The sequence below is a fragment of the Drosophila albomicans genome, chromosome 3 (assembly GCF_009650485.2).
Source record: "Drosophila albomicans strain 15112-1751.03 chromosome 3, ASM965048v2, whole genome shotgun sequence".
Taxonomy (NCBI): Eukaryota; Metazoa; Arthropoda; class Insecta; order Diptera; family Drosophilidae; genus Drosophila; species Drosophila albomicans.
In genome coordinates this window covers 7,257,018-7,280,345 of record NC_047629.2, presented here as the reverse complement: position 1 = coordinate 7,280,345, position 23,328 = coordinate 7,257,018, and the positions used below count along the sequence as shown (strand labels likewise).

At 38.9% G+C, this 23,328-nt stretch overlaps 5 protein-coding genes across 8 annotated transcripts; 3 read left to right on the top strand and 2 right to left on the bottom strand.

The window, feature by feature from the left end:
- Window positions 1–8,171: 8,171 nt before the first annotated feature.
- LOC117569303 (cocaine esterase) lies at window positions 8,172–11,347 on the top strand. The gene is made up of 3 exons (XM_034250414.2): window positions 8,172–8,394; window positions 8,452–8,544; window positions 9,449–11,347. The coding sequence occupies exons 1-3, from the start codon at window positions 8,281–8,283 to the stop codon at window positions 11,315–11,317; spliced, it is 2,076 nt and encodes a 691-aa protein (XP_034106305.1). The 5' UTR covers window positions 8,172–8,280; the 3' UTR covers window positions 11,318–11,347.
- Window positions 8,518–22,285, bottom strand: LOC117572453 (transformer-2 sex-determining protein). Of its 3 annotated transcripts, XM_034255284.2 has the most exons (8): window positions 22,170–22,276; window positions 22,015–22,076; window positions 21,892–21,945; window positions 21,292–21,454; window positions 21,101–21,229; window positions 20,687–20,862; window positions 20,431–20,624; window positions 20,054–20,364 (listed from the first exon to the last, which is right to left on the bottom strand). In XM_034255284.2, exons 1-8 carry the CDS (start codon window positions 22,170–22,172, stop codon window positions 20,342–20,344), a joined length of 804 nt encoding a protein of 267 aa, XP_034111175.1. In that variant the 5' UTR covers window positions 22,173–22,276; the 3' UTR covers window positions 20,054–20,341. The 3 variants fall into 3 exon arrangements, with proteins under 3 accessions (XP_051861809.1, XP_034111175.1, XP_034111176.1); XM_052005849.1 differs by lacking the exons at window positions 20,054–20,364; window positions 20,431–20,624; window positions 20,687–20,862 and adding an exon at window positions 8,518–8,562 and having other exon boundaries at window positions 22,170–22,285; XM_034255285.2 differs by lacking the exons at window positions 21,892–21,945; window positions 22,015–22,076; window positions 22,170–22,276 and adding an exon at window positions 21,693–21,811.
- LOC117572450 (DNA-directed RNA polymerase I subunit RPA1) lies at window positions 13,261–18,900 on the top strand. The gene is made up of 10 exons (XM_034255282.2): window positions 13,261–13,700; window positions 13,763–14,129; window positions 14,194–15,559; window positions 15,629–16,122; window positions 16,181–16,466; window positions 16,526–17,453; window positions 17,510–17,714; window positions 17,773–17,902; window positions 17,960–18,059; window positions 18,117–18,900. The coding sequence occupies exons 1-10, from the start codon at window positions 13,358–13,360 to the stop codon at window positions 18,839–18,841; spliced, it is 4,944 nt and encodes a 1,647-aa protein (XP_034111173.1). The 5' UTR covers window positions 13,261–13,357; the 3' UTR covers window positions 18,842–18,900.
- On the top strand, window positions 19,213–20,118 carry LOC117572457 (biogenesis of lysosome-related organelles complex 1 subunit 1). Its single transcript, XM_034255291.2, has 2 exons — window positions 19,213–19,420; window positions 19,480–20,118. The coding sequence occupies exons 1-2, from the start codon at window positions 19,287–19,289 to the stop codon at window positions 19,778–19,780; spliced, it is 435 nt and encodes a 144-aa protein (XP_034111182.1). The 5' UTR covers window positions 19,213–19,286; the 3' UTR covers window positions 19,781–20,118.
- A 114-nt stretch (window positions 22,286–22,399) lies between the features above and the next one.
- Window positions 22,400–23,312, bottom strand: LOC117572456 (uncharacterized). Of its 2 annotated transcripts, none has more exons than XM_034255289.2 (2): window positions 23,132–23,312; window positions 22,400–23,068 (listed from the first exon to the last, which is right to left on the bottom strand). In XM_034255289.2, the coding sequence occupies exons 1-2, from the start codon at window positions 23,142–23,144 to the stop codon at window positions 22,593–22,595; spliced, it is 489 nt and encodes a 162-aa protein (XP_034111180.1). In that variant the 5' UTR covers window positions 23,145–23,312; the 3' UTR covers window positions 22,400–22,592. The 2 variants fall into 2 exon arrangements, with proteins under 2 accessions (XP_034111180.1, XP_034111181.1); XM_034255290.2 differs by having other exon boundaries at window positions 22,400–23,065.
- Between the last annotated feature and the right edge of the window lie 16 nt (window positions 23,313–23,328).

The following is a 23,328-nucleotide window of genomic DNA, read 5'->3' as shown; positions in this document are numbered from 1 at the left end:
GCCTTGCCCCAGCCTGCCGCTTGCCACGCAACAAGATGGTTGAGTGCAAGTCGCGTGGTAAGTTGTATAAACAAAATGCCTGCCACATTGTTTGCCTACAACGCCGTTAAATTAGGCTTAAAGCAACAACAGAAACAACCACAACAGCAACAACAACAACAACATGCAACATTAGCAGATGCAACAACAAACACTTTGCAAATTATTTTGTTAAATATTTTTCGCAGAAATTGCTTTTCCTGTTGTTGTTCTTGCTAATTACATAATTATATTACGCCATGTTGTTGCACAAACTTTTGTTGCACGCAGTTATTTTGCTATTGTTGCTGCGGCTCTTTGTTGCTGTCGTCGCTGCTGCTGTTGTTGCTGTTGTTGTTGTTATTGTTGTTATTCTTGCAACTGCCGCAGAGTGTTGCAAGCACTTTCAGATCGAAAATATTTTCCCCATTGGCGTTTGCCATGTAACTAATTAATTCTGCAAATATGCAATGAATGTTTTGCACATAAATGCTTATTAAATTTGATTACAAACGATGAATGCTTCGCATAGTTTCCACAACCAAATAACTAGACATTTCGCTTAAAATACTCTAATATAGTTCAGACCCATAAACTTTGGGTTTAAATTCAACATTACAAAATAAAGTTGTTATTTTAAAGGTAATTAATTGAAATTCAAACATATTTGGAATTGGTTTAGTCTAGATTGAACGTGAACTTGAGTCATCTCCGACTACATAAAGTATATATATTCTTGATCAGCATCAACAGCCGAGAAGATATAGCCACGTCCGCCACGTCCGCGTTCATATGAGCACATAGAACACAGAGACTATGAAGATATAATTTATTTCCAACAGCACTTGTTATTTTTACAAGTTTGTTTAAATATTTTGACACGCCCAGTTTCAACCTCGCAAATCGAAAACAAATCGAATCGGTTCTTCGTTGCTTTGCCTCACAATTTGGTATATTTTGTACTCTATAGTATATTTTGAATGTCAGTATTCCAAATACAGTATTTGGTATATTTTAGTATTTTCGGTAGCGAGTATCTCAAAATCAAACAATTTAGAAAGCTACGGTCGAGTGTGCTCGACGCTGATCAAGAATATATATACTTTATAGGGTCTTAGATGCCTCCTTCTACCTGTTACATACATTTCCTGTCGGCACAAAGTTATAATACTCTTCTACCCTATGGGTAGCGGGTATAAAAATCACTCGACTGTCGCTTTGTTACTGGCTTTTTTTTTAGACTTACAGTCTTTCATTTAATTTAATTCATAACAAAAGTATAAGATTCTCAAAGATTTTTACAATAATTATTTATTTTTATACCTGCTATTCATAGGGTAAAAAGCTTTTGTAACTTTGTGCTCTCAGGCAGAAGGACCCCATAAAGTATATAGATTCTTGATCAGAGTAAGAGAACGAATTACAATTTTTTTGACAGCACTTGTTATGTGTGCACTCAGATCAAGTTTGTTACAAAAATTGTATAATACGTGAAATCGTAATTATACCCGCTACCCATAGGGTAGAAGGGTATTATAACTTTGTGCCGTCATAAAATGTATTTAACAGGTAGAAGAAGGCATCTCCGACCCCATAAATTATGTATATTCTTGATCAGGATCAATAGCCAAGACGATCTAGCCATGTCCGTCTGTCCGTCTGTCCGTCCGTCCGTATGAATGCATACAAAAGGAGCTAAAAGTGAAAAATTACATTTTTTCAGTTTGCAGGCAATTTTTTTTATAAAAACAACGGAGATATGCTACGGATCCATTGTATTATGAAAATTTGGATATTTCTTTATGACATTATATAAAAAAATACAATGAATGTGAAGATTTTTTTTTCGGTCGTGGCTTACCATTTTTTGGGAATTGCCCATATACAATAATTACTGTAGTAGTTATGATTCCTGAAAATTTGGTTGCGATCAGATAAAAATTGTGGAAGTTATTAAAGAAATACTTTTGTATGGGCAAAAACGCCTACTTACTAAGGGTCTTAGTTGCTTTGGCTGACAATCTGGTATATTATGCCGTCTAATGTATATTTTGAATGGTGTACTATATCGATATACCAAACATACCATTTGGTATATTTTTAGTATTTTCGGTATATTTTGAAAATTATTCCGCAATATTTTGCCTTTATTGAAAATGGGTAGCGGGTATCTCACAGTCGAGCACACTCGACTGTAACTTTCTTACTTGTTTTTAAGCTAGTCAACTCATAGTCAACATTTAAAACCTTGTTCAAATTTTTGAGTTCTTAAGATTATTTAAAGTTTTTATTATTCTCAAATTTAAAATTTATTTATTTAATATTTACTATCCTACGTATTATAAATATTCTCCAAGTTTTTATTATTATCTAATTTTAAATTTGAAGAAATAATCTTTTATATGTTATCATCTCAAAGTGGACTCAAAATAAATACATATAAGTAAATAAATAGCATACATTTTGGTGCAGTAAATAAACTTGCAGTTATCCCGCTTGACTAAATCCAACATGTTTTTGGAAATGAATTAATAACTAATTTCTAAAATTGCTAAATAATTGTTTTGCTATGGCAAATCCCACAAACCGCAATTCGCAAGGAACTTGGTTTTGTTTCAATAATGTTGTGAAAAGAATTTCATGCTATCTGTGATTGGTAAATACGAAAGAATGTAAATTTATTGTAAGAATATTCATGTGTATGTTTGTAACAAAGCACTCTGGGGAAAAGTCAATTTATGGAGAATTAAATAATAAGACTTTTAAAGCAGTTTTATTATTGTAAGACTTTTTCCACAGAAAGTTATAAGTAAATTACAATTATAATGTGCAAGAATTATGCATATAAAGAATTATATTCTTGGTTACAATTCATGCGCCTGGAAGATAGACAACGTACAATTTTCTATTCTTTCGATCTATTCTACATTTGTTTCTTAATTTTTATTAAAAAGAAAAAGTAAGATTTCTAGATTTAATTTAGATTTAATATTATTACTTTACTTAATAGTGTACATGAATGCACATAGTGTACAATAAACATTTGTAAAGTCCAATAAAACAAGATTTTTTATTACTTTTCAATTATATTACCAGGCTAATAATTTTACACTTTTAGATAAAATGAATAATGAAGATTGTATAAGAAATAACTAATAAAAATATTGAAAATACACAAATAAATTTTATTTGGAAACATTAGAAAATAAACTGAAATTTTGTTGTATTTTTATTTTTATAATTATAAATGCAAGACATTGTAGTTTTAAGAAAAAATATTTGTTTATTTATCAATATTAACGTTGTCTCTTTGAAAGTACAGATACACTGCATCTATGCCAACGGTTTTCTAATCCTAAAAGTAGTTCTCATAAGCACTTTTCGGTATAGTCTCGGTATTGCAGTCTTTACCTCTTCAAACGTTTCATAGGTCTTTTTGATTTTAGGAACAAGAAAAAGTCACATTAAGCCAAATCCAGCGATTATCGTGGCTGAGGCAAGATTGTGGTTTTGTTTTTGCTAAAGAGAAAACTCTCACAAGCAAAGATAAGTGAGCTGGGGCATTACTGTGATGCAAAATTCATATTGCTTTTTTGAATTTCAAATAATACATTTCATTGACTATACGATACCATATGACCACATGGTAAGAGCTCCTGATGTACGACGTCATGATAATCGGAGAACTTTGACATTTGATCGAACTTCGTGTGTTTTTTTCTCTCTTGGCTCACCTGGGCTCTTCCAATGGGACACTTGGGCTTTGGTTACGTAATCATAATCGTAATCATAACAATTCGTCCACGGTTATGACCCTTCTGAGTAAATCCGAGTCGTTGTTGACATCCTAGATTGTTGACAGTTCTAGAGCGATGCTCATGTGGCAGTACTTTTGGTTAAAATTTTGCAAATTGGTCACAAACACGACATCCGCGGCAGCTTCTCTGATAATAATTTGACGATTTTCCAATACAACTTTCACTGCTTGAAGGTTCATCAGTTGTTTTTCTCTTAGGCGTCCATAGCAAGGCTTATCATTGGCCTCTTTCCGGTCAACATTTCCAGCGCTTCGGAGGACTTAATTCTAATTTTTTCTCAAATTTTGATCCAAAAATAATATGCAAAAATACTAAGAATGTACCAAATTTAAAGTATATAAAGTATATAAAGCAAAATATACCAGGCGTTTTTGTTCATACAAAAGTATTTCTTTAATAACTTTGATCAAGAATATAAATATGTACTTTATAGCGTCGGAGATGCCTCCTTCTTTCTGTTACATACATTTTCTGTGGGCGCAAAGTTTAACTACTTATCTGCCCAATGGGAAGCGAGTATATGTTAAATATCGATAATACGTTAACAGTGAAATTTGAAAAGTCACCTTACTTGTTGAACACACGTCGTGAATCTTCTATGTGTTCGCATCATTTAAATCATCAATTCGAATTTAAAAGGATTTTTAAACCAAAAAGTTAATATTGGCATACATGTCGTATGCTTCATTGCGCAATTATTAATCATAGCTTGTATCTACGGGGTAACAATAATTAAATTCCATATTCTTTAAGCAATTGCTTACAAGATTATTTGGACTAATCAAATCTCTTTGCTATCAAAAATAAATGTTATCTAATTAGTTTTAATTTTAACGCTGCTCTTAATTATAATGTATATACTTAATGATTCCGGATTCAAACAGAAAATACATGAAATCTACCCCATAGTAGGTACAAGGGCCATAACCATAACCATCGCATTGAATTGCAACTTTCATGAACAGCAGCCACAACTTTAATTGTTTCAAAGTGTTGACAAATTGTTAGCAAAGCCCCAAACTAAGAATTTGCCTGTGTAATATACAAAAATGTTCAAAATATTTTCACTTTAGTGCGTTGCAAATATGCAAAAAAACAAAAACTTAAAACAAATACAATAATACAACGAAGATGAAAATAACAAAAACAAATACCAGTAAAATTTCATGCCATGCATTGTTTGAAAATATGAAACAAAATTGAATTACGAGTATACGAGAGCTCTGTCAGATGCCAAGCATCCCGACAACATCCAGGCAGGCAGCAAGGCTTCTCTCTTTGCCTCCCCTCACCCTCAGCCGGCTTTGGGCCTCTCTCTCTCTAATCGAAATAGCAACAATGTCTGTGGCAATAATAACAACAATAGTATGGGTCCAACAATTGGCTTTTATTGAAGTGAAATTTAATAAAGAAGTTTTCAATATGCTAGGGCAATATGTAAACAATAGACTCGGTCCAAAATCATCGTCGTTTTCATTAGGCAAAAGTTCTTTTAAAGCCACATACAAACACAATATGAATGTTGTGATACACAACCTGTAGGTTTTGCTAATATCGAGCTTATTCTTTGCCAGAATATGCTATATACCATATAAGGTAGACAAGCAGGGTATGATTAATGGAAGCCCAAAGGTCAATTAATTGAATTGCCAATGAGGTGGAAAGAATTCGATAGTGTTCCCAAGTTATTTCAATTATTTCAGATTGAATAGTCAACTCGATTCATTCGCTGTTATTCAGTAACATTTACAGAGTATCTTCTGGTTTAACCCTTTGTCTAGTTATCGTTTTTTGTGTTTCATATTTTCAGTTGTCATTTTTGTGATATTTGCTACTGTTGTTCTTGTTGACGACATTGTTGTACAACTGCCGAAATTGCTCAATTGCAGATTGGAATATTTGCATTGATTTTGGCCAACATTTTTTGTGTTTTGTGTTTTGCGTTTTGTATTTGCAATAAATGTTTTAAGTGTTTGCCAAACTTTGTGTCAACCAGCGCTCAACCGTTTTTACGACTATGATGAATTTATTGAAAATATTTTGAGAGACCAAAGCCAAATGTCAGAACAATGTGCAGCAGCGATCAACAGCTTGGCTTGACAACCAATTGGCCAAAAGCCAAATGAACAATTTAGAGAGTTCAATTTATGTTGGCCTACTTTTTTGAAGGGTGTCAGCCAGTCCCGACCAATTTAGTTTGACTTTGCTTTCAATACGTGTGTGTGTGTGTGTGTGTGTGATGTGATACACCGTTTGAATTTCAGATAAGCATAGGCTCTTGTGGATAATACCTTTGTAATCTGTTTATTAACTCTATGGAACAACATGGTTCAAGGGGTAAGTTTTGCCCATATGACAGCTATATTACATTGCCTTAAATTTTCTATTTTTATACCCGATACCCATGGGATAGAGGGGTATTAGTATATATACATATATTACAACTTTGTGCCTGCCGGGAATTTATGTACCAAGCAGAATAAGGCATCTCCGATCCTATAAAGAATATATATTCTAGGTATATTACGAATGATACCGAACTAATCAATTTATCAAATATAGCCGTTGGTATATTTTAGTATTTTTATGGTATGTTTTAAGAATAATACCGCACTGTTCTGCTTTAATTCAAAATGGATAGCGGGTATCTCTTAGTCGAGCACACTCGAATGTAGCTTTCTTATTAGTCTATTTATTAACAAGCCTATTTTATTACAGCAAGAGATGAGACCGCAAAAATAAATTTACAATAGTCGAAACTTAACTTTGAACTTTAAACTGAAAAGTGAGAGTTTGATTAAGGGAGACAAAGATAGAGAGAGATAGAGAGAGAGCAGCATGTGCAGCCAAATGGCAATTTAAATGGGTATTTTGTAGCTTAACAATTAACCGAAAATATGGTTTTTGCCTATTCAAAAGCGAACTAATTAAAATGCACAAATGCGCGTTTGATAGAGAGAGATGTTGTTGTCGCAGTCTCTATGAAAACACATCATAGTATAACATAGATGTTAATTATGAGAATTGCTCACAGCTTTGCTGCTCTGCTCGGAGTTGATCTCCAGCTCCACAAACACGGTGCTGACCAACCGGAAGTGCGCTTCAGCTAACAGCAACAGCAACAACCACCACAGTGTTGGCCTGGAATTAAACCAACATTATGGTACATTATCTGCTGCAAGCCAAAAGCTACGACAACTCCACTTAACAAAGCGACGCGAGCTGGAGCTGGAACTGGAGCTGGAGGCCAACAAACAGTCTCTTGTAGTCTGTCAAGCGTAGGAATATTTACATTCGCCAACGGCAACAACAGCCAAATCAAAACTCAATAAAAATTTAAGCATAGAACGAAGCTGCACTGAAATTAAAGCGACTACTGCATACTCTAACAATTAAAAAGCAATAAGAGTACAGAAGTATTATTAAAATACACCAAATTATTTGATATATACATATAATATTTCGTAATATACCGAATTGATATACTAAAATATATACAGAAATATACAACAAGTTGAATTTTGTATAAATCTGAAAATGAGGTAAATTTAAAGTGTTGGATATTATAATATTTTGTGTGATTTTTAGGATTTACGTTTTTGCTGAAGTTTGGCAAACATATTTTAAATTATTTAAAACTTTGCATTTGATTTGATCTGAATATGTTATATGCTTGCCTTATTTTTTGTACTCTTCTGCTGCTCTCGTGTTATGTCAGGGTGTAATAAATAAACAGCGCGAGGTCAGCACAAAAAGTTACTGATTGATTGATAATTGGGTGATTTAATAAGTTACAAAATATAGTATAAAACCATTTCTAAATGATAAACGAAGAATCCTAAACAGTTGCGAAAAAGAATCGAAAGTTTAACTTGCAATAATGCGCAACTGAGTAAATTAAACTCCTCTTAATTATTTCATTAACATTCAAAGTAGCCCTAGTTTGTGGCATGCCCAAAAAAAAAGAGGGGGAAACGCATGTAGCAACAATTGACGGTGTTTCGGGTTCAAAGTTATGGGTTCGAGCCCAATCTTCCAGCAAGAATCAACAATCAACCCTGCCGTATATCAACCTGTTGTTGGCGATTTTGGTGTCGCTGGTGTTTTGATCTGATGAATGCATGAATGATTCCTGTGCGCACACAAACAACACAAAAACAACCACATTAGCAGCAACAACAGCTACAGCAACAGCAACAGCAGCAGCAGCAGCGGCGGCAAAAATAATGACACCAGAAAACAATTGAAATAATTCTAGCATAAACTTTCAGCCAACAATTTCCATCGACGAGAACATTTCTTTTTGCTGTTCAGTTTTCATTCCAGCGTCAAGGAGACACAATATATGGAGAATTACCGCAGCAATATTACAAAATAATTGTTTATAATATATGATATAATTACTGCGTAGTAAAATGTGTTACAAATCGTAGATTTAAAAAATATGCAAATGCCTAAACTGAACTTCAATTTGCTGAGAGTATTGATTTGGCTCAGCTTCCGATGTTGTTGGGCCCAACAAACGCACATTAAACTGGAACAGGGCGATTTAATTGGTGTGAGTAGCACTTGGTCACGTTGAAGTTGACAATTTGCATTGCTGCCTCGCTTACAGCTCAAGATATTTCCGGATGGAGCACGCACTGCGGTCTACGCCTTCCTGGGAATACCCTATGCTCAGCCGCCTTTGGGTCCATTACGTTTTGCGGTGAGTTCGAGAAAATACCTGAAGAGAGACGCATCTAAGATTATTTGGTACTCTTCTCAAAATGTAGGCGAATAATGTGACAACTCTCAGTACATCCTTCCTTATTATAAATTATCAATTCGAAACATTTTACAACATATAGTAAGGCATATATCAGAATCAGCTTTTTCAATAAGTCAAAAATCAAGATTTTTTCAAAAAATGTTTCATACTGGTGTGAGCTTTGTCTTATAATTAAACAACTATAAAACCACAAATTAATATTCACTATATATTTGATATTTACTCAATTTAAAAAAACTTCAATTTTCGGAACAGTTTTTAGTATTTTCACCGAAGTATTGCAATTCCACCAAACTGAAGGTTTATTATATACTACAACACAATTTACAGCCGTCTCTTTAATGTTCTTAGCTCAAAGATTGTTCATTTAACAAGTAAGCTAAAAGCTGCAGTCGAGTGAGCTTAACTATATTACCCATTTTCAATATAACCCTATTCTACAAATATACCACAAAAATACTAGAATACATACATACATTTCCTCAGACCAAAAGATATATATTATAATACTTTTCTACATATGGATATACAAATAATTTGTTCATGTAGTTTGTAGTTGAAATAGAAATACAAATGGAATATTAGAAAAGTCCGAGGCCCAAAAAAGTATGCAATATGCAAACTATGTGCAATGTATTTATCATAAAATGAATGTAACTAAAAGTGATGAAATTATTCACTTTATACTATACAATTGATTATTTCTAGGGATACCTCTGAACATAAAATTCTTTGAGATAAAATGCTTTGCTGCCTAGATTTGGCATCTTAATTTGATTTGTTGTCTACCCTAATCTCAATTAACCCATCATTTATGTTCCACAAACCTCTCCCTCCGCAGCCTGCCCAGCCGCACAATGGCTGGAACCGCACGCTGCAGGCGACAGCGATGCAGCCCATCTGTCCCCAGCTCTCGAACACGATCTACGATGAAAGCGCCGATGGCAGCATTTCACGTGCGACGCCCAGCAACGAGGACTGTCTGTACCTCAACATTTGGACACCGGAGACGGGATTGCGATATGGCCAATTGCCAGTTATGGTGATTATCACGGGCGAGGATTTCGCCTACGATTGGCCACGCAATCGCATCAATGGCCTGGATTTTGCTGCCGCCGAGGGCGTTGTGGTGGTCAGCGTGCAGTATCGCAACAACATTTATGGCTGGCTCGGATTGGGACCAGATCATCGACAATTGCCCGGCAACTATGGACTCACTGATGTGCTGCAGGCGCTGCGCTGGCTTCAAAGTAATGCGGCCAGTTTTGGTGGCAATGCCAATCAATTGACGCTACTTGGTCATGGAAGTGGCGCTCTACTGGCATTGGCCACGGCTCTCCAAAAGGGCAACGAGCCCGCGCTCTACAAGCAGCTGATACTCATGTCACCGGGCCCAGTGCTGAACGCCTTGGGCACAGGCCATGGACAACGCATTGTGGCAACGGGACGACGACTCATCCAGAAGCTGGGCTGTCAGTTTGAAGAGGCACAAAATCGCCAGCTGTTGAGCTGTCTGCGACGCAAGAGCAACGAGGATTTGCTGCGTGCCTACGAGAGTGTCTACAATCATGGCAATGGCAGCATGCAGCTGGGCGTGCAACTCCTACCAGGATCTGCCACCATCAGTCTGGCACAGCAGTTGGGCAATCTGTCGTTGCCGCCACTGCTGCTGGGCATTGGCTCCAATGAGGGCGCTTTCTGGCAGGACTATTGGCTGGACGTGGCACGCGACGGCGATGTGGCGCTGCATAATTACATCAATCACACGCTGTTGCCCAATGCGTTGCGCTCCATGCAGCTGCAGGAGGATGGGGCAAGTGATGTGCAAATGGCGGCAATTCGCTGGCGTTACTTCAACGAGGAGGCCTCCGTCGGTCAGCTACTGTGGGGCATGCAACGTCTGCTCTCCGAGTCACAGTACGAGACGCCATTCCTGCGACTGCTGCAGCTGGTTAGCAACAACAGCAACAGTTATGCCTATGTCTTTGACCAATCACATGCCCATGCCATGGACATGCGAGGCAGGCTGAACTTGTTTGGTGGCGCCTCGCATAGTGCCGATTTGCCGCTGCTATTGGGTCCCAGTCTGTTCCAGCAGATTGCCCGTCGTCGCTTCAACACCGAGGAGGAGCAAATGTGCCGCAAGCTACGCGGCTCGTTTGCAAATTTTGTGAAAAGTGGCAATCCCACACCTGGACGCATCTACGATGCCTGGTTGCCGTACACCGCACAACACTCCTTCATCTATAGCCTGGGCGAACTGACCAAGAATCCGGTGGGTCCGCCTAGTATAGATGAGACGCTAGTGGAGCAGCTGCTGCAACCACAAACGGACCTGGGCACTGATCGCAGCTTGTCTAGAACCAATAGGCACGACAACTATCGCCAGGGCAATGCCAATTCGTATGTGGCCAATAATCAGCTGGACTCCGGCTATGGGCAGCACTTGCGACGCGTCTACGGCTTCTGGCAGGTGCTGTTGCCGTCGGCGCAGGACGCAGAGTTTCGTGAGGGAGGAGGCGGTGCTTTGGGTCAACGTGTGCGTCTCTTGGAGGCCAACGCGGATGCATCACGCTATCGGCAAGGCTTCTATGCAATGCTTGGCCTAGTGTGCATTCTGCTCGCCTGCCTGGGCCTCTGTGTTTATCTGCTGCGACGCGATCTGCCATTGCGTCATAGTGCATCGGGGCAGACGGATTATAGCTTATGACACAGGTGGTTTCGTTGGACGACCATCTTTGGGGGCAGCGCCAAGCGTGGTGCCGACACTGGCATCAGCAATGTCGAGTCCTGGCGCAAAGGTGGTCGAACAGCGAAACCAGAACGAGAGCCAACAGCAGTTAACCAGCGGGTGCGACGTCCAAGACAATTGCAGCCGTACGACGAACAGCAAATGGGCAACAAGATTGCAAACGTTGGACGAGGAACCGGAACTGGAATTGCAGCTGGAGTTGGAGTTGGAGCAAGAGACGGCTGCGGTGATGGAGCAACAACCACTGGAGATGAGGCAACTGTTGCGGCACTCATGGACACTGTCCGCAACAAATACGAGCAGAATGTGGCTTTTAAGAACTGGCAATACCAGTTGACTTGTGATAAGTTCTAAGCGAAACCAAAATTATATTTATAATAAGTCTTAAACATCCGAAATTGTATAATATCACTTTATAATTTCACGATTAAAGATTTTAAATGTTTGTGTATTCAAATATATGCGTGCCGTTAAATGACAACCCTGTTTTGTGCAATTGCTATCATAGTATCGATATACCCTACAAATTATATGCACAAAAAATCGATTTTTGATTTGTCGCATTTTTCATGGGAACAGGACACTTTAATGTTGAAGATAATGCTGCAGAAAATATCTAGTTTTGTTCATTTACACTGTAATAATAAGCGATTTAAAATGACGCGCCATTCAAATGTACCATATGCTTATCTTAGTGGTCGTTTATAGCAGTGAAAGCATAAAAAAATAGCCAAAAACAGCTAGATTTCTTCAAAAATAGTAAATTTAAATAGTTTTTTAGTTTAGTTTTCAATGACAAAATCGTATATTTTTGTACATTCAGTGTTGATTATTTAATGATTCTTCTTCGATAAGCAAATTGTTTAAAACTTGCCCAATTTCCACCTCCTCGGAACCAATATATTAGAAAAATGCGGTAAACTCACCAAGTATTTTTGTAAAGCTTATATCTGTCGATTCATCGATCAATAAGCTAAATTTTGAATTTACAATGTCGTTTTGCAGACATTCTTGGAAATGTGGCGACAGCACATTTTTTATAACTGTCATGCACTTTGTTTGATGAATTTTTAACTGGCTTTCCTTAAAGATTTGCGCGCACAATGTATTAAGGTGGTCAACCGAACTGATTGAACAGTATTGACCCACAAACAAGCAGAGAGCAGATTCCTTTGAGGATGTCTCTGTAGATGTTTTGGAAAACTCTATTGTTTGGTTACCTCGCCGTACTTCAAGGTTTGCCTTGTGTTTTTTAGTTTCAACGGGCGATTTCAAGTCCCACAACTTTGCATTTAATTTGCATTTGCAATATTTGCAAAATGCTTTTGATTTGTTAGTTAAATCTTTTGCAATACAGTCCTTAAGTTAGGGATCCTCCAACTAAGCATCGCGAACTTTTTGTTTATACAATTTAAGAAACAACCGCACAAACACAATAATCAGTGTATTTGAAATAGAGATGGTAGCATTGCGAGCGCGAAACGATGTTGAGAAAATACCAAGTACCCAAAAGCTACAAAGGGGTAAATAATATTTTAGTATTTAAAATACACAATTCGGTCAAGCTGGGCGGTAAACGTGGTGTGTATATATCTCTATTGTCAATATACGATTTCCGAAAATTAAATTTGAAAGTCCACTTGTTTTTAGTCGACTTTAAATAAATAAATATAATCAAATATAACAAATTATTTAAAATAGCTAAAAAATAGCAATTTTTTTTGTGAAATAGCCAACATAACAGGCTCCTGCAAAATTGAGTGGTTTCTAGTTTTAGGTCAAGCAAAATAGCCAAATCTGGCTAGAAAATAGCCAAGTTGGCAACACTGACCATATGACGAGACCAGCTATCGAAATAAATACATCGATAGAGCTATCGATGTTCATCCATCTCTAGATTTTGGTTTGGCTGCTTTAAACACACGTGCTGCGGCTATTTGTTGCTTTACTGCATTCATTTAATTTCATTTACTGAATTAAAAAGTTAATCAATTTAAAATGGGCTCCCGAAAGCCGCTGGATGTGCACATGTTTCCCTCGGACCTGGAGTTTGCCGTCTTCACCGACGAGGAAATACGCAAACTGAGTGTGGTAAAAGTAATAACTGGCCTCACATTTGATGCACTGGGACATCCAATCACAGGTGGCCTCTACGATATTCGCCTGGGCTCTTATGGCCGGTGCATGGATCCTTGTGGCACTTGCCTAAAGATGCAAGATTGTCCCGGTCACATGGGTCACATTGAGCTTGGCTCATTGGTCTATAATCCGTTCTTCATCAAACTGGTGCAGCGTTTACTCTGCATTTTCTGCTTGCACTGCTTCAAGATGCAAATGAAAGGTGAGTTATGCAGCAGGCCACAATCTATGTATGTACACTAATTCCTCACTGTCATTCGCTAGATCATGAAAGCGAAATAATTATGCTGCAGTTGCGCCTAATTGATGCTGGCTACATAATTGAGGCACAAGAGCTGGAGCTCTTCAAATCCGAAATTGCCTGCCAGAGTGCAGAGGAGCTGGTCAAGCTGGATAACGGCGATGCAGTGCATCCACGTATTGCGGCAGTCTACGAGCTGCTAGCCAAGAATATTAGCAATGCCAGCAATGTGACGAAGACCAGCTGCTCCTTGCGCACAGCGATTACGCATGCCGCATTGCAGCGCGGCTCGAGCAAGAAATGCCGCCACTGCAACAAGTCGATGCGTTTTGTGCGCTATTTGCATCGACGTCTAGTTTATTACGTGACCATTGCCGACATGAAGGAGCGGTAAGTTATTAAAATTAACAAATTATTGCTTTTACTTGATTATCGCAATATTTTTACTTGACAGCATGGGCAATGTGGCTGAAGGAAGTGGCCAAAACAAGGTGATCTTCGCCGACGAGTGCCGACGCTATCTGCGCAAAATTTACGAAAACTATCCACAATTGCTAAAGTTGTTGGTCCCCGTGCTGAACCTAAATAGTGAAACAAGCAGCAACACCGACCGTTCGCCAGTAGACATGTTCTTTATGGGCTCGATACCAGTAACTCCACCACGTGCGCGTCCAATAAACGTCATCAACGACATGATGAAGGGCAATCCGCAGACGGACATCTACGTGAACATCATTGAGAATAACCACGTGTTGAATGTGGTACTCAAATTCATGAAAGGACAACAGGAGAGTCTGAGCGATCAGGCAAAGGCCGTCTATCAGAATATGCGCGGTGCCAACAGCCATGAGAAGCTCTACAACTCTTGGTTGTCGCTGCAGAGTTCGGTAGATGTGCTGCTGGATGTGAACATGTCACGCGACATCAAGTCAGCTGAGGGTCTCAAGCAGATACTTGAAAAGAAGGAGGGTCTCATACGCAAACACATGATGGGAAAACGTGTTAATTATGCAGCGCGTACAGTCATTACGCCAGATCCCAATATCGATGTGGATGAGATTGGCATACCCGATATATTTGCACGTAAGCTCTCCTATCCGGTGCCCGTGACAGAATGGAATGTAATCGAGTTGCGCAAAATGGTCATGAATGGACCAGATGTGCATCCCGGCGCGAATTACATACAAGACAGCAAAGGCTTGACCACTTTTATACCAGCGGATAATGCGGCCAAGCGTGCTAGCATGGCCAAGCTATTACTTAACAATCCCAAGGATGGCGTCAAGATTGTGCATCGCCATGTACTCAACGGTGATGTCCTGCTGCTCAATCGTCAGCCATCGCTGCATAAGCCATCCATAATGGCGCACAAAGCTCGTATTTTGCATGGTGAGAAAACGTTCCGATTGCACTACTCCAACTGCAAAGCGTACAACGCTGATTTCGATGGTGATGAGATGAACGCCCATTACCCACAAAGCGAAGTTGCCCGTGCTGAAGCCTATAATCTGGTAAACGTGGCTAGCAATTATCTGGTACCCAAAGACGGTACACCGCTAGGTGGTCTTATACAAGATCAGGTCATATCTGGAGTGAAGCTGTCGATACGAGGTCGCTTCTTCAATCGCGAAGACTATCAGCAGCTTGTGTTCCAAGGTCTGTCACATCTCAAGGGCGATGTCAAGCTGTTGCCACCAGCGATATTGAAACCAGCCACATTGTGGTCCGGCAAGCAGGTCTTGTCAACGATCATTATTAACCTAATACCAGAAGGTTATGAGCGGATTAATTTGGATTCGTTTGCCAAAATTGGCGGCAAGGTTAGCCATAGACCATAATTACAATTAAGGTTCCCAATTCTCGCTTCTAATGCTGCCTACTTTTTTCAGAATTGGAACGTGTCTCGTCCTAGGACTCCAATGTGTGGAACTACACCATTGGAGCAAGAGATGAGTGAGAGCCAGGTGCAAATACGCAAGGGTGAATTACTGGTGGGTGTACTAGACAAACAGCAGTATGGAGCAACTACTTTTGGCCTCATCCATTGCATGTATGAGTTGTACGGCGGTGACGTGTCCACACGTCTGCTGACAGCTTTCACCAAAGTGTTTACCTTCTTTCTACAATGGGAAGGCTTCACTTTGGGCGTTAAAGATATTTTAGTTACCAGCGAGGCAGATTACAAGCGTCGTAAAATTATCAATGAGTGCCGTGATGTAGGCAACAATGCTGTGGCGGCTGCTCTTGAACTGGACGACGTACCGCCTCATGATGAGTTAGCTGAGAAAATGGAAGCTGCATACGTAAAGGATTCTAAGTTCCGAGTGCTTCTCGATCGTAAATACAAATCCTTGCTCGATGGCTACACAAACGACATTAACAAGTGAGTTTAACCGATATGAAAATACATAACATAACATAACGTTTTCAATTCATTATAGAACATGTCTGCCTGGTGGTTTGATCAGTAAGTTCCCATCAAACAATCTTCAGCTCATGGTATTGTCTGGCGCCAAGGGCTCCATGGTCAACACTATGCAAATCTCCTGTCTGCTAGGACAAATTGAGCTGGAAGGCAAAAGACCTCCTCTGATGATATCTGGCAAATCATTGCCCAGTTTCCCCTCATTCGAGACATCACCCAAGTCTGGTGGTTTCATTGATGGCCGCTTTATGACAGGCATTCAGCCACAGGACTTTTTCTTCCATTGCATGGCGGGTCGTGAAGTAAGCTTAAAAAATGCACTCTATGTATGAACAGTTAAACAATTATTTTAATTTGACAGGGTCTTATTGATACCGCTGTGAAGACCTCTCGATCCGGTTACCTGCAGCGTTGCCTAATCAAGCACTTGGAGGGATTGAGTGTGCATTATGACTTGACTGTGCGAGACAGTGACAACAGTGTTGTTCAATTTTTATACGGCGAAGATGGTCTAGATATTCTTAAGTCCAAATTCTTTAATGGCAAATTCTGCGCAGACTTTCTGGCACAAAACGCAAAGGCCGTCTTACGACCCAGCCAGCTTCAGTTGATGAAGGACGAGGAGTGTCTGTCGCAGGTGCAACGTCATGAGAAACACATCCGCACTTGGCAAAAGAAACGTCCTGCCAAATTGCGGGCAGCTTTCACTCACTTTTCGGAGGAACTACGCAACGAGGTCGAAGTGCAGCGACCAAATGAAATTAATGCCAAAACAGGACGTCGACGATTTGATGAGGGCTTACTCAAATTGTGGAAGAAGGCTGATGCCGAGGACAAGGCATTGTACCGCAAAAAATACGCTCGCTGTCCCGATCCAAGCGTTGCCGTTTACAAGCAAGATATATACTACGGCTCTGTCTCTGAGCGCACAAGAGAGCTAATTGACAACTATACGCGTAAACAACCGTCCCAGAAGCAAATCATCTCGGACATCATGCACATGAAGAGCATCAAGGCACTGGCGTCTCCTGGCGAACCTGTTGGCCTGATTGCAGCGCAGTCAATTGGTGAACCATCCACGCAGATGACACTGAACACTTTCCATTTCGCCGGTCGTGGTGAAATGAACGTCACTCTGGGTATACCACGTCTACGTGAAATACTTATGTTGGCCTCCTCAAACATTAAGACCCCATCGATGGATATCCCAATCAAGCCTGGACAACAGCAAAATGCCGAGAAGTTGCGCATTTCATTGAATTGCGTGACTCTGGCTAGCTTATTGGAATGTAGGTTTTTTTTACCCGTTTTAATTATTGTAGTCATTTAATTTATCTTTATTTAGCTGTTCACATTAGCACAAGCTTAACTCTGGAACCTGAACGTGCTTATGTGTATGATTTACTCTTTAAATTCCTTCCCCGCGAGATCTATAAAGAGGATTATGGTGTCCGACCCAAACGAATTATTAAGTACATGCATCAGACGTACTTTAAGCAGCTGATTCGCGCTATTCTAAAAATATCTAATGCTAAGAAGACATCCAAAATGTAAGTAAAAAAAACCTGTGAAAAAGGCAGTATTAACTTTATTTTTATGATGTCACAGCGTTGTTATTGACGATAAAAAAGAGGGAGGCAACAAACAGGATGAAGATAATGATCAGGACTTGGATGCTGCTGATGCTTTGAGTGCTCCCAGAGCACGAAACAATGACGACGACTCTTCGGATGACGGCGTAAGTTAAATATAAACTTATGTTAATACTTCAATACTTGATTGTAACCAATCTTAGGGAGACGACGATGCAACTGGCATTAAACTAAAGCAACGCAAAACTGATGAAAATGATTATGACGACCCAGAAGATGCTGAGGAAATTATTGATGCCAACGGTAAATTATTTGTAAATATTGTTAGACTATTGAGTACTAAATTACAAATATTTGTAGATGACGAAGAAGACGAGGAAGAGGATGGCGATGGAAATGATTTGGCTAACGATGACAATGCTGAAGTTGATGACAAATCTGTGGAAAAGTTACTCAGCAACCAAATGGTACAGGATTACACCTACGACAAGGAGAATCATCTTTGGTGCAGGGTAAAATTAAATCTGAGCGTACGCTATCAGAAACCGGACTTGACATCTGTTATACGTGAATTGGCCGCAAAGAGCGTTGTACACCAAGTGCCTCATATTAAGCGTGCAATCATATACAAAGGCAATGATGATGAGCAGTTGCTGAAAACGGATGGCATTAATATCGGTGAAATGTTCCAGCACAATAAGATCTTAGATCTAAATCGCCTCTACTCAAACGATATTCATGCCATTGCCCGTACTTATGGTATCGAGGCTGCCACGCAAGTTATTGTCAAGGAAGTGAGCAATGTGTTCAAGGTTTATGGCATCACTGTGGATCGACGTCACTTGTCACTAATTGCCGACTATATGACCTTTGATGGCACTTTCCAACCACTTTCACGAAAAGGCATGGAACACTCTTCGTCCCCGCTGCAGCAAATGTCCTTTGAATCCAGTTTACAGTTTCTGCGCAATGCAGCTGGTTTCGGACGACCAGATGAACTTAATTCACCATCAAGTCGCCTTATGGTCGGCCTGCCTGTTCGTAATGGCACAGGTGCTTTTGAATTGTTAACGAAAATCTGTTAATTATATATGTGAATACAATTTTTGAAATAAATTTGTGGCTACGTTTAAAAGCCAATATATTCTTAATACCAATTTTATAATTTTAAACTTAATATCCAATAGCTTCTAGAACAAAATTTATGAATATCACGAGGCTTTCGCTGTGAGAGATGACCTCAGAGTGGTATTGGCGAAGCTGTCATAAGTGGATTCTAAGAGCAATTATTTCAGTTTGCTGATAATTTAAATTCACCTGAAATTTGATTGCACTTTTTTATCAACTAGAACCACAACAAAATCAACTGCAACATCTGTGTGTATATACCAAATTTCGTAATTGTCGTTATGGTATATTTTTGTATGTAAATTAGTGTATTATTAAATTGAACTTGCGGTCACACATTTGCTTTATTCTCAGCCAGCTGTGTTAATTTTGTTTATAAAGAGAAAAACAAAAGGCAACAAAATGTTGACATCTATGGTAAAGGAACATCACGCAAAGCAATCGAAGCGCAAGCAGGAGCAAGAAGTGAGACGCAAAGAAGCCATCGAATCATCTAATGAACTAACCCAGTCCCTGGTTGATCATCTGAATGTGGGGTAATTTATCATCCTAAAAAAATGTATGTATGTTTTTGAAATTGTCAATTCTCTTATAGAGTGGCACAAGCATACTTAAATCAAAAGCGTTTGGATGCCGAGGCCAAGCAATTACACGTAGGTGCCACCAACTTTGCCAAACAGACACACCAATGGCTGCAATTGATTGACAACTTCAGCAGCGCTCTCAAGGAACTTGGTGACGTTGAAAACTGGGCTCGCAGCATCGAAGGCGACATGCAAGTCATCCAGCAAAGTCTGGAGCTGGCATACAAGGCATCTCGAGCTGCACAAGCCACAACAAGCAGTGCCTCAACGTCGGCAGTTGCTTCCACAAGCGCGGCCGCTAATCCCAATTAATGGTTTTTTTATGCACTACGTTAGTTTATAAATACTATATTAGCTATAAACAATAAATGTTTGTAATAACTTGTTTGGACTACAGTTTTATATTTTAAAACAACTGACACGGATTTACAAATATTTAAAATAATTTTTATTTATAAAATCCTATAGTTAATTTTGTATTATCGTGCTATTGGTATTGTGTGTACCACATTATGATCAACAGCAGAACGCTAAGCACATTGAGGCATTTATTTTAGCTTATACTTTAGCGTACAAATTGTTGGATAAATTTGATAAATTTATTATCGATTACGCTGTTGGTTTTAAAATACATATCACAAAGTACTATATTACGTGTATTGAATTAATGATGAACACACGCGAAATCTACACACACGTTTTCTTGGTGGTTGAACTACATTTTACAAAACATACAGAGGGTGCAACATAAATAGTCAATAATTAGAAATGATGAAATAATTCTGCAACAGAGATTCCATTGGCGCCGCCAAATGGATGTAATTCAGTCTATACCCTCGCTTTGTAAATTTCTCTCCACATGCTGCAGCGCTTCTAATAGCGCGGAGTAACACGAGCTAAGTAAAGTAAAAAGTAAAGTTACAAATTGGAATAATAATATTGATTAGAACCCTTGCACTTACACTTGCGCGGTGAGCGTGAATAGCTGCGGCTACGACTACGACTGCGAGTCCGACTACGTTCGTAACGATGACGGCTACGATATCTACGGCGATGGGAATCATATGGTGATACTGATGAGGAGGCCTCACGATATCGACGACGCGAGCGCGAACCATCCCGACTGCCCTCTTCACGTGAACGAATTCTTGCAGATCTGGGCAAAAATAAGATACACATTATAAGAGAGAATAGAAATATTTAAAAAATAGTGCAGACCGTGAAGGTTGTCCCATATAAACACCAGGAGTGGGGGTGTGAGCCCGCTGTGTTATGGAATAATCGACGCGTATGCGACGACCATCAACATCCATGCCAGTGCAGGCATCTTTGGCTGTGCGTGCATCACTGAGATTCTCAAAATAAATAAAGCAGAAGCCACGCGAGCGACGGGTCTGCAAATATATAATAATGGAATGACTTAGAATACAATCAATTTTTAGATTGTAAATAATGTTGCAGCAAGCCTTTAGTTCACTGCTAGTATCTCTCAAAGCAACGACTCAATATTGCTGCATTAAAATATGCTATAGCCAAGGTTTAACAGCAACTTGCAATCATCTGACGTCAAAATTGCATAACTGACTAATCGATGGCAGATTATATTCTTAATTTATAATCAATTACACTTACATGGGCGTCAATGACCATTTGAATGCGTTCGATTTTTCCAAATTTGTTAAACAGTTCACGCACTTGCTGTTGTGTGGTATGAATGGCCAAACCAAAAACTCCAATGCAGCGACTGGGCTGCGGACGATCCTAAGAAAGCAAAAGCTTATACTATAGTAATTACTTAAACACTCTTGGCTGTTGTTACTTACGCGTCCTTGACGCATGCGCTGGCGATCTACCGACTTGCGGTCGGAATGATGACGAGACCTCGGCGCTTCGGATCCAGAACGCGAAGGGGAACGTCGATGTTGTGGGCTGGATTTCTTTTTGTAATGACTGTGATGACGATTGTCATAGATATCCAATTCCGACCTTGAATGGGAGGGTAATAGTTAAGATTTTCAGTTGATTGTGCTTCTTGATTTAGTTATTTGAAGATTTCGGATTGTTTGTGTATTTCGAATTTTTGAAACTTGAAAGTTGGGTTGTATATGTATAACATTTTTTTGCAATTGAAATGTTTTACAAGTTTTCTCGACATTCAATTAATAATTGAGGCATCTGGGGAGATGAAAAACACAAAGAAATATTTACTTCACTTTTTTCTTACATTTTTTCCTTGATAATTATTTTTGACAAAAAAATAGAGAAGAGACACAACCTGCTCGCTGCAAAATCTATGCCAAAATGATTGAGATCCTGATGACAGTTCATCCAAAGTTAAATCTTTTGGCATGCTGAGATGACGTTTTTTGACTTTACTCGATACTTGACAATGTGTCTAAATGAGTTGTGTGTAAGATACTCACAGGCAAGCCGGACGGGAACGATAACTATCCGAGGACGATGCCGAAGTATCAGAGCTGCAATGATACAAGAACATGCTTATGTCTAAAATTAAAATTTTTTTTATATATTTATATTTTATATACCTTTGATGACTGATAACCCGCTGCAAATAATCCTTTGCCCTCGTGCTGGAGACCCCTGCGGACTGCGTGGGTGCAAGTGCAGATATGTGGCCAAAATGTAAAATTGTTAATTACAAGTCAGAGTGCACCATTATGCTATTGCAATATGTACGCACCATATTATTATAATTTAATTATATACTCAAGCTTTTTTGTTTATTTTCATTTATTCCACCATTCTAATAAATGCTTTAGAACTCTACAATGTGACCGCCAGACACATTTCTAAATATACCGCTTCACTTGCAAAAATATACTGTACTATTCTTGATCTTATCTCTGATGAGGTAATTTTGTAGAATGCGCTGTTAGCAAATGGCACAACGTTAATGATTTAAGATTCGAGTTTTGAATTAAATGTTATTTTTCATTTATTGAAAAGTTACATACAAATTTTAAACATTTTGTGCATACAGCGTTAAAAACCTTGTCGATTATTGCTTTTAGGTTTTAATATACAAATCTAGATAGTAAATTAACTTTATACATAAGAATTTACTAAAATCACAGAGCATGCATTTTATTGCATTAACGTTCCATTAGTTGTACCTACTGAATGCATTATGTTTCATACAAATATAATTATAAAGCATTTTGCGCTCATCGTTGTACAAGTCTGTTATAGTTTTCGCCATTCGCTCATCATTGTAATGACTTTTTGGAGGAGCTTCCAGCAGATTGCCTTTCACGTACCACTTCAATTCGGAAAAGTGCGTCTTAACTCTGGTGCGCAAGGAAACGCCACTGAAAATGGGCTTCCTAAATAATTCACACACATTCTTTTTGCCATATTTTTGGAAGATTCGATCCACAGTTTCATCAATATCGGGCTGCTTGCAATAATAAATATACCACAATTTTCGCTCTGGGGCTCGGATGTCAGTGAGACTAAAGACTCCGAAATATTCCACAATGGAAGGATCACATTTAGATTCCTCTGTGTAAGGTTTAATATAGAATATGCGATGTAAATATGCCTCGAATTCTTCTTCAAAATTGTATGGTGTGCTTTCTGCTATGGGAATGTTTTATTTACAATATTTTCTTCGTTGGTTTAGTGAGTCATTGTTCTACCTACCTGATGCCGCCATGGTGATATTTGTTCGTAGACTTCTGCTATGCTTTTCACGTCCGATTTAGATATAGTACTGAGATAATAAATCGTTACCTTTGACTTAAATAGAGTAAACTTTATTTCAAGCAACGCGAAATGAACAAAAGCTTAATGCTGTTTTCATTTCACAATATGCGAATTCAAAAGCTTCCCATGTTTGG